Raw genomic sequence first — 10,627 nt, forward strand, 5'->3', positions numbered from 1 at the left:
GCCTTGCAAGTAGCTGGGACTACAAGCATGCACCAGCATGCCTTTTTTTCCCCCCCCCCGTATTTTTTCTAGAAATGGGATCTCTCTGTGTTGCCTAGGCTGGTCTTGAGCTCCTGGACTCAATCCTACCATTGTGGCATCCCAAAGTGCTGGTATTACAGGTGTGAGCCACTGCATTTGGCCCTGATTTACTTTATAAAAAAATCAAACCTAGTCTGTTATATCCATGAAGAACAGTATTTTTGTTTAATTATAGTGAATTAGCTTTAGTCCCATTAAAAGGTATACACTGCTTCAAAAATTATCAGGCTGCTCTGCCACTCTTTTATTCCTTTACTTTCTTGATAAACTTGCTTTCACTTTATAGATTCACCCGAAATTTAAAAAAAATCATCAAATACATACATCATCAGAACAATGTTCTTTTAAATTGGTGCTAGCCTATTGATTCTGCTAAAATTTAATAGAGTTTGAGGTATCGTTCTTCAAATGCATTCATAGGCTATACTATAATTTTTCAATTCATAGGCCTTGGACTTTAGAAAGAGCTGTCTACTACAAAAGCTATTAGTGACATTTTATTTTTCTTAAAGACTAAAAGAAAAATGCTTGGTCAAGTCCACTCTGTATACACAGCCAGAGTGATCTTTCTGAAATATAAATATGAGTATGCCATTTCGTATCTTAAAAAAACTTTGATGATTTTCCATCACCTTAGGTAAAAGCAAAAAATCCTTAACATGGCCTACAGGTTTCTTCATGATCAAGCTCCTCCCTGCCTGTCTGATCTCATCTTACCATTCACTGACTTGCTTTTGCCACACTCGAGATATTATACTTTTTCAAATGTACCATATCCCTTTTGCCTCCAGGTTTTAGCATGTTGCTCTGCCTGGAATGCTCAGGCTGTTTTCACCCCCTTTATCTTGAACTGTCTTCACATCTGCTGAAATGTCATTTCCTTAGAGATGCATTCACTGTCCTCTGAGTCTGAGTCAATAGCTTTTCCACAGTGCTAGAGACTTGAGTAGCCATGCATTTCTCATTCCCGAATACCACTTTCTGTCTAACGCTAATGTCCAGATCTGTCTGTTTCAGATGTAGAAGTCCCTGCTCTAAACATTTCTGGCTCTGGAACGCCTTCCTACAAAATTTGAGACTTGTTCTTTTTCTTTCTATCTGAGTCCCCATCACAGCCATTACATCATTCTGGTGAGAGGTGGATCTTCTCATAAAAATGCCCCAGTTCTTTTCCTGTCCTGGACTCCCATTTTATCAAGCCCTGCTACCTTGTTATTCAAGGTGATCATCTATTCCATTCCTACCCATCGTGTGATCTCTGATCATAATCTATAGTTTTGAAATCACTCATCAAAGTCTTCCACATTAACTTATTTACTATTCACTATCCACAGAGTGCCAACAGAGTCCTGGAAGAACACTTCCAGTGCCATATCTCCTACAGGCAACACTGAATTCATAAATGAGAGCTCACTGCCCTGTCATAGCAACTGTGATTTCTCCTCACATGAAAGCCCTGTAAATGCTTTTCCGTGCGAAACCATATCAAAAATCACAGAGAATTTCAGAGTGTAAATCCACAACTTTTCTAAATTTCATTCTAGTTTGTGTAAAGGATGATCAAAAAGTTTGATTGGATTGAACATTCTTTTAAAAATCCATGCGATTTTATACCCTGATCACAGAGAATAAGGTGAACATTTATTTACCCCTAAAACTTGTAAACCCCACAAGAAGCTGCATTTCAGTATATAGTAAAAATAATATTAGTACTGCCTTTATTTATAGTCACAATCCCATTGTATTTCTTTGACTTCTTTTTCTTGTGTAATGAAAAAGCGTTGGCATAGATACAGCCAACTGATCTTCAATAAAGCAAACAAAAACATAAAGTGGGGAAAGGTCACCCTGTTCAACAACTGGTGCTGAGATAATTCGCAAGTCACATGTAGAAAAATGAACTGGATCCTCATCTCTCACCTTATACAAAAATCAACTCAAGATGATCAAGGACTTAAATCCAAGACCTGAAACGATAACAATGCTGGAAGATAACATGGGAAAAACCCTTCTAGACATTAGCTTAGGCAAAGACTTCGTGACCAAGAACCCAAAAGCAAATGCAAACAAAACAATGATAAACACATTCAGTGAGGAGGGGGGCAGTAGAGCAGGTCCCTGAGTGCTGACAGTAAAGGACGGTTTGCTCAGTCAGGTTTTAGGCTGGAGAGATGAGTGAAAACAGACAGAGGTGCCAGCCAGCCTTCGGGGGCCAGTAGAGATACCCGGAATATGAGTCATCAGTCAGACACCCTTCCTCTGCCCTCTGGCCAGATGAGAGGCCAGGTCCTCCTAGACCAGAGCATCCATACCTAGCTGTTGGAGATGATGCTGCGCTTGCACTTGACGCAGCTGACAAGCAGGTAGGGCCTCCCGTTGGAAGAACAGAAGCACACACAGGCCATCCGTGAGCAGGAAGCCCTTCTGGGTCACTTAATGTGCCAGATGATCAACTCCCCTATAGTCTAGGGCCACAAGCGACCTGGAACTCCAAGTGCCTCTTCTTCCCAGGACTCTAGGGGCGATGTCAGATATGGGAAGGGGGCCCAATTGTTGGAGCAGTCTGATCCAGTTCCCCAACTGAGTGATTATGAAGCTCTCTTTGTCAGCCGTGACCTATTCAACTGTGGAATTAACATCTCTGTCTTCTATCAGTCGAGCTTCCAGGACTACAGTGCCTACCAAAAAGACAGCTATCATAAGGACAAGAACACCTTGGGCTTCATTAACCTTGGCACCAGTGAGAACAAGCTCTGCATTGATCTGATGACTGAAAGATTGCAAGAAAGTGACATGAACTGCATTGAGGACGCCTTGCTACAGTACCCTGATTGGAGAGGGCAGCTGTTCCTGCGAGACGACGTGGCCCAGTTCCTGACCTGCTACTGCAAGGCACCTGGCTGACTTGATCCAGGAAACTGTGGTTGTTCTAAATGGCTGCTGCTCTGTCTTCTTGCCCTCGCCATGGTTCTGTGTGATCCAGGCGAGGCCTTCCTGGTCCCTGCCCCCTTCTATAGTGGCTCTGACTTTAGCTCCTGCCTGTACATGAAGGTTGAGTTGATTCCTGTCCACCTGGAGAGTGAGATCACTGTTACAAACACCCATCCTTTCCAGCTCACTGTGAACAAGTTAGAGGAAGCCCTGCTTGAAGCTAGGCTTGAGCAGAAAAAGGTCCAAGGCCTTATATTAATCAACCTTCAGAATCCTGTGGGTGACATCTACTCTCCAAACTTGCTGATGGAATACCTGGAATTTGCCAAGAGGTATCACCTACATGTGATCATAGATGAGATTTACATGCTCTCTGTGTTTGATGAATCCATCACATTCCACAGTGTCCTGAGCATGAAAACTTTGCCTGATCACAGTAGGACCCATGTGATCTGGGACACCAGTAAGGATTTTGGCATCTCTGGCTTCCTCTTTGGTGCCCTGTACACCCACAACAAGGAGGTGACCTTTGCTGTGAGCACCTTCGGCTACCTCCACAGTATATCTGGCATCGCCCAGCAGAAGCTGTGTCAACTGCTCCAGAACACAGAATGGGTTGACAAAGTGTACCTGCCCACGAATCACTACCAGCTCTGGGAAGCTCACAAGTACATCACTGCCAAGCTGAAGGCATTGCGGATCCCCTTTCACAACTGCAGCTCTGGCCTCTATGTCTGGATCAACTTGAAAAAGTACCTGGATCCCTGTACATCTGAAGAACAGCTCCTCTCACAAGCTGCTGTTATCCTGTGGCAAAGCTTACATGGCTAAGGAGCCAGGCCGGTTCCACCACATCTTTGCAGATGAGCTCCCCGAATAAAACTGGCCATGCATCAGTTCCGTAATGTGCTGCAGGAGCAGAAGTGGGCTTTGATAGTGAAGCAGTTGGAGGATGTGTTGAGGGAGTAGATCGTCTGCCTTGCAACCAGCAACTCCAGCGTGTCACTTGCTCAGGGACCCCCTAATGTCAGCCTATGGTTCAGAAGGCTGGGGTGTCTTTGTGTCAGTGTTGCAACTGAGAAAATGGTGGGCTCCTCCAGGAAGATCTCATCTGACCCAGTCATCACCCTCCTTAAGCTGGGTGCCTGCTGTTTTTGGAAGCTTTGCATCTTTTTGGTCTTTGTTAGCCATTGTATATACAAAACGTTTTTACTGGGGTTGGGGTGGGAAGGCCTGGATGCACCAAGAGAAATAAAGGAAGCTCTCTGGGTCCCTATTTAGATGGTTTATTTTTATATTCAATATCTAACAAATTATATTTTCTTTCTAAAAAACTGATAAATAGGAGGAACTTAATTAAACTAAAAAGTTTCTGCACAGCAAGAGAAATAATCAGCAAAGTAAACAGAAAACCCACAGAGTGGGAGGAAAGCTTTACACTCAATACATCTGACAAAGGACTAATATCCAGAATCTACAAGGAATTCAAACAAATTAACAAGAAAAAACCAACCCCTTCGAGGGTGGGGAGTTGGGGAGAGATAGCATGGGGAGAAATGCCAGATATAGGTGAAGGGGAGGAAGGCAGCAAATCACACTGCCATTTGTGTACCTATGCAACTGTCTTGCATGTTCTTCAAATGTACCCCAAAACCTAAAATGCAATAAAAAAAAAAGAAAAAACCAATCCCATCAAAAAGTGGGCTAAGGACATGAATAGATAGTTCTCAAAAGAAGACATGCAAATATCTAACAAACACATGAAAAAATGCTCAACATCACTAATGATCAGGGAAATGCAAATCACAACCACAATGTGATGCCCATTAATCAATGAGTGGATAAAGAAATTGTGGTATATATATATACCACAGAATACTATTCAGCCATAAAAAGGAATGAAATAATGGCATTCACAGCAACCTGAATGAAACTGGAGACCATTATTCTAAGTGAAGTAACTCAGGAATGGAAAACCAAGCATCATATGTTCTCACTCATAAGTGGGAGCTAAGCTATGAGGACTCAAAGGCCTAAGAATGATACAATGGACTTTGGGGGTTTGGAGGAAGGGTGGGAGGGGGTAAAAGACTACATATTGGGTATGGTTGTATACTACTTGGGTGATGAGTACACCAAAATCTCACAAATCGCTACTAAAGAACTTATTCATGTAACCAAACACCATCTGTTCCCCAAAAACCTATGGAAATAAAAAAAATAAAGAAAAGTGAAGAAAAAGTGTTGGCATAAGAAAAATGGTAGGTAAAAGTAAATGGCAAATCCATATTCTAATCCCTGGAATCTGTGAATGTTACCTTATATGGCAAAAAAAAAAAAAGGGCCAGCTTTATGTGTAACAGCAATTGTATCCATCAATGTTAGTTAGCATATTAAAAACACTAAAAAAGAAAAAGCATATGATAATTTCTATAGATAGGAAAACCATTTGATGAAATCCAACGTCATTCTTGATGAAAAAACCTAAACAACCTAGGAACAGAAAGGAACTTTCACAATAAGGACAAAGAGCACTTACAAAAAGCCTACCAACCTTATACTTACTGATGAAAGACTAAATGCTTTCTCATAATCAGGAACAAGACATTTCAGTAAATTCACATTGTACTGGAAATTCTGTCCAGGACAGTCAGGCAAGAAAAAGAAATAAAACTCACCCAGACTGCACATGAAGCAAAAAATGAATTTATTCACAGACACATGATTGACTAGGGAATCTGATGGAATCTACAAAAAAGTTACTAAGACTATTAAGATTAGCAAGGTTGCAGGATCCAACATCAATATGTAAAAGTCCACTGTATTTTATTGTATATACTAGCAACAATCAGAAATTTAAAAAAAAATTCTGATAGCACCAAAAAAATGAACTACATAAGGATAAATTTGGCAAAAGTGTGTAAAAGACTTGTACACTAAATATTACAAAACACCATTGAGAGAAATTAAGAAGAGTTAAATAAATGGAGAGGTATATCTCTTTTGTTGGTCAATTTTGTTAAGATTTTCCCCAAGTTCATTTATTGATTCAGTGCAATTCCAATTTTAAATATTTTTTTAGAACTTAACAAGCTGATTCTAAACTCATACAGAAATTCAAAAGGCATAGAATAGCCAAAAGAACTCTGATAAAGGAAGATAAAATGGGAGAGAAACTCTGATTCTTAGACTTTTTATAGAGCAACAATAATCAAAACAGTGTAGCATTGTTGTAAAATATAAAAATCAATGGAACAGAGCAGGCAATGCAGACATGGACCCACATGTATATGGACAAGTGATTTTTTGGCCAAGTTACAAAGACAAGGTGGAAAAAGGATAGTCTTCTCAACTAATGGCGCTGAAATCATTACCCATTTTCAAAAAAAATTAACTTTGCTTTATATGCTCCACCACATACAGAGTAAATGCAAAATGGATAATATACCCAAAGATAAAGGCTTAAACCATAAAACACCTAGCAGAAAACATGTGAGAAAATTTCTATGACTTCGGGTTAGGCAACAATTTCTTAGACATGTCACTAAAAGCATGATTCATTAGAAAAGATTTTGATGAATTTGACTTCATCAAAATTTAAAACTGCTTGCTTTGTTTGTTTGTTTGTTTTTGAGACAAAATCTCACTCTCTTGCCCAGGCTGGAGTGCAGTGGGGCAATCTCTGCTCACTGCATCCTCTGCCTCCCGGGTTCAAGCCATTCTCCTGCCTCAGCCTCTCAAGTAGCTGGGACTACAAGCACATGCCACCAAGCCTGGGTAAATTTTTTTATTCTATTTTTAGTAGAGGCAGGGTTTCACCATATTGGCCAGGCTGCTGTTGAACTCCTGACCTCATGATCTGCCCACCTCCACCTCCCAAAGTACTGGGACTATAGGTGTGAGCCACCTCATCCAGCCTAAAACTGCTCTTCTAAAGACACTGTTAACAGATGAAAGGACAAGCCATAGTCTGGAAGAACGTATTTGCAAATCATGTATCTGATAAAGAACTTCTATCCAGATGTAACAAACTCTCAAAACTCAGTCATAAGAAAACAAGTAACCCAATAAAAATAGGCAAAGATTTTAGTAGAGAGTCCACCAAGAAAATATATGGATGGCAAAATAAGCACATGAAATATATTCATGTCAGCTGGGCATGGTGGCTTATGCCTGTAATCCCAGCACTTTGGGAGGTCAAGGTGAGAGACTCACTTGAATCCAGGAGTTCGAGACCAGACTGGCTAATATGGCAAAACCCCATGTCTACTAAAAATACAAAAATTAGCCAAGCGTGGTGGTGCACGCCTGTCACCCCAGCTACTTGAGAAGCCGAGGCATGAGAATCACTTGAACCAGGGAGGCAGAGTTGCAGTGAGCTGAGATTGAGCCACTGCACTCCAGCCTGGGTGACAGATCAAGACTCTGTCAAAAAGAAAGAAAGGAAGAAGGAAAGAAGGAGGGAGGGAGGGACAGAGGGAGGGAGGAAGGCAGGCAGGCAGGCAGGCAGGAAGGAAGACACTCATGTCATCACATGCAAATCAAAGCACTCTTTATACTCCATTCAGTGGTGCTGCTTTGCTTGCCTAGCTCTCAGCAGTTCTCTCATGCCCTCTATGGAGGACATGACTTCCTCCAAAATAAACCAAGGACTCCATTTAGGTAGGCTTAGGGTATAGCTTTTTGCCCTCAGCTCTGCACACGGGAGCACAGAATCAATCTATTCTACTGTTGCTTTGTTGCACACTTGGAAACACTTTGCACTTTCTTTCCTTGGGTATCTCCCTCCTTCAAGAGTTGAGCTGATTTTTTTCAATTCTAGAAATACAAAGTATCTATTCCATGCTATTTCTCTGATAATAAAGCATGATAGACTCAGGCTTTTGGTATATACAGAGTCTGTTTCACATTATCTTCTGTTCCTGGGTTTGACAACTTCTCTTTATCTCATTAAAACAAAAGCCTGATATCTCTGAAAGAGTATAGGTTTCTTTTTTTTTTTTTTTTTTTGAGACAGTCTCACTCTGTCACCTAGGCTGGAGTGCAGTGGCGCAATCTCATCACACTGCAGCTTCTGCCTCCTGGGTTCAAACGATTCTCCTGCCTCAGCCTCCTGAGTAGCTGGGACTACAGGCACCTGCCACCATGTCCAACTAATTTTTGTATTTTTAGTAGAGACGAGGTTTCGGCATATTGGTGAGGCTGGTCTTGAACTGACCTTGTGATCTGCCTGCCTCCGCCTCCTGAAGTGCTTGGATTACAGGCATGAGCCACTGTGCCCGGCCAGGAGTATAGGTTTCAAAATGACAACCTGCAAGTTACATTCTGGGGCATATGTGTTTTGTCCATATAATATTTAAAATATTTTTGAAATTAATTGCCAAAATTGAAAAGGGAAGATATTTTGTAAAAATTTAGAATTCTGTCTCATCTTTAAAAACAAGAGTAGGCTGGACATGGTGGCTCATGCCTACAATACCAGCACTTTGGGAGGCTGAGGCTAGAAGATAGCTTGAAGCCAGGAGTTCAAGACCAGCCTAGGCAACACAGTGAGACCCCCGTCTCTACAAAGTATTAAAACAATTAATCAGTGTGGTGGCATACACCTACAGTCCTAGCTACTCAGGAGGCTGAGATGAGAGGATTGCTTCAGCCCAGGAGTTCGAGGCTGCAGTGAGCTGTGATCGTACCACTACACTCCAGCCTGAGTGACAAGAGTAAGACTCTTGTCTCTAAATAATAAAAATTTTAAAACTAAATAAAACAAGAAGATCTGATATCATGGCTGCAGCATTCTCACATGGCAACATTTGTCAAGAGCTAAGTAGCAACTTCTTTTAGGCAGGGCTTAGGGGTGTATGCTCTTTGGTTTGTCTGAATCACCATTCAACTGGCTTCACTCATTTCACATACCTCGCTGACCCTTCTGTAGGCATTTGAGTTTAGACCTCTGCAGTAGAATTTCATCTCCTCTCAGGGTCTGTTTATCCTCTACAGTAGGCTAAGGAATGGCCCCAAAGATATCCAGGTCCTAATCACTAGAACCTGTGACTGTTACCTTGCATAGCAAAAGAGCCTTGCAGATGTGATTACATCCTGAGTTTTGGAGATTATTCTGGATTACCTAAGTGGGCCCGAAATGCAATCACAAGGGACCTTGTAAGAGGAGTGGTCAGAGAGAGAGAGAGTTGATGACAGAAGATGAAGAGTCAACCTGACAGTGGAAACTGGGAGAAAAGGTGGTGTGATGTGGGGCTGTGAGACCCTCAGGAATGAGGACAGCCTCCAGATGCTGGATGAGGCCAGGCAAAGGATTCTCCTCTCAAGTTTCCAGAGGCTGCACCTCACTGCCAACACCTTGATTTCAGTCTGGTGAAGCTGATTTTGGACTTCTGACCTCCAGAAGAAAATAAATGTGGTATTTTAAGCCACAGAATTTGTGTTGATTTGTTGCAGCAGCCACAGGAGGCTCATACAACCTCCCCGGGTGGAAAAATGGGTTTGTGATGGTCCTATAATGCTATCACACATTTTCCCATGTTAAGCCATTCCTAGCTCAGGGTTTTTTGGTTTTTTCTTTTTTCTTTTTTGAGACAGAGTCTGGCTCTGTTGTAGGCTAGAGTGCAGTGGCACAACCTTGGCTCACTGCAACTTCCACCTCCTGGGCTCAAGTAATCCTCCCACCTCAGCCCTGAAAGTAGCTGGTATTACAGGCATGCACCACCATGCCTGGCTAATTTTGTATTTTTAGTAGAGACGGAGTTTCTCTATGTTGGTCAGGCAGGTCTGAAATTCGAACCTCAGGTGATCCACCTGACCCGGCCTCCCAAAGTGCTGAGATTACAGGTGTGAGCCACTGCGCCCAGCCCAGGAGTTTTGTTTTTAACATGTTACCCCTAGGATCATGTTGGATCTACTCATACGGAGGGATCAGTCTGAGTAAACCACTATGTAAGCAAATGGGAGAATATCTTAACACTACTTTATATCTGCTTCTGTCTACTTTCCTTCTTCATCACTGGAACCTGTAAAGGGAAAAACTGATAAAATAATTTTGAGTTGCTAGGAAAGAATCCCAAGTTTCTATATGGTTAGGTAGTTAGATACTGTATAGGTAATTAGATTACTTATTTTTATCTACTCAAATCCTCCAGTGAATCTAACAAAATATTGGTCTAGAAAAATCAATTTTAGTCATAAAATTCACTTGTTTCTTCTTTCAGTTTGGAAGAGAGAAATAAACATTTAGAAGATTTAATTAGAAAGCCCAGAGAAAAAGCCAGAAAACCAAGGTAAGTTTTCCTCTCTTTTTAAGATTAATAATGTCTTTAAAATATAAATAATACGACTGGGCTCAGTGGCTCGCACCTGTAATTTAAGCACTTTGGGAAGCCAAAGTGGTTGGATTACTTGAGGTCAGGAGTTTGAGACCAGCCTGGCCAACATGGCGAAAACGCTGTCTCTACTAAATATACAAAAATTAGCCAGGTATGGTGGCTCATGCCTGTAATCCCAGCTACTGCGGGTGCTGAGGCAGGAGGATCACTTGAACCTGGGAGATTGAGGTTGCAGTGATCCGAGATCATGCCACTGCACTCCAGCCTGGGCAACAGAG

General features: G+C 41.7%; 1 protein-coding gene and 1 pseudogene across 3 annotated transcripts in view; both read left to right on the forward strand.

Annotated features, from left to right (window-relative positions):
* Positions 1-10,627, forward strand: part of CAGE1 (cancer antigen 1) — a 54,436-nt gene that overhangs the window by 39,396 nt on the left and 4,413 nt on the right. For all 3 annotated transcript variants that reach the window (XM_017526748.2, XM_017526745.2, XM_017526747.2), the window contains one exon: positions 10,236-10,304. In XM_017526748.2, coding sequence (XP_017382237.1) covers positions 10,236-10,304 — 69 coding nt within the window. The remainder of the gene's footprint in view (positions 1-10,235; positions 10,305-10,627) is intronic.
* LOC108302988 lies at positions 1,874-4,280 on the forward strand (annotated as a pseudogene).

Source organism: Cebus imitator, unplaced genomic scaffold, assembly GCF_001604975.1.
Source record: "Cebus imitator isolate Cc_AM_T3 unplaced genomic scaffold, Cebus_imitator-1.0 Scaffold43, whole genome shotgun sequence".
Classification (NCBI taxonomy): domain Eukaryota; kingdom Metazoa; phylum Chordata; class Mammalia; order Primates; family Cebidae; genus Cebus; species Cebus imitator.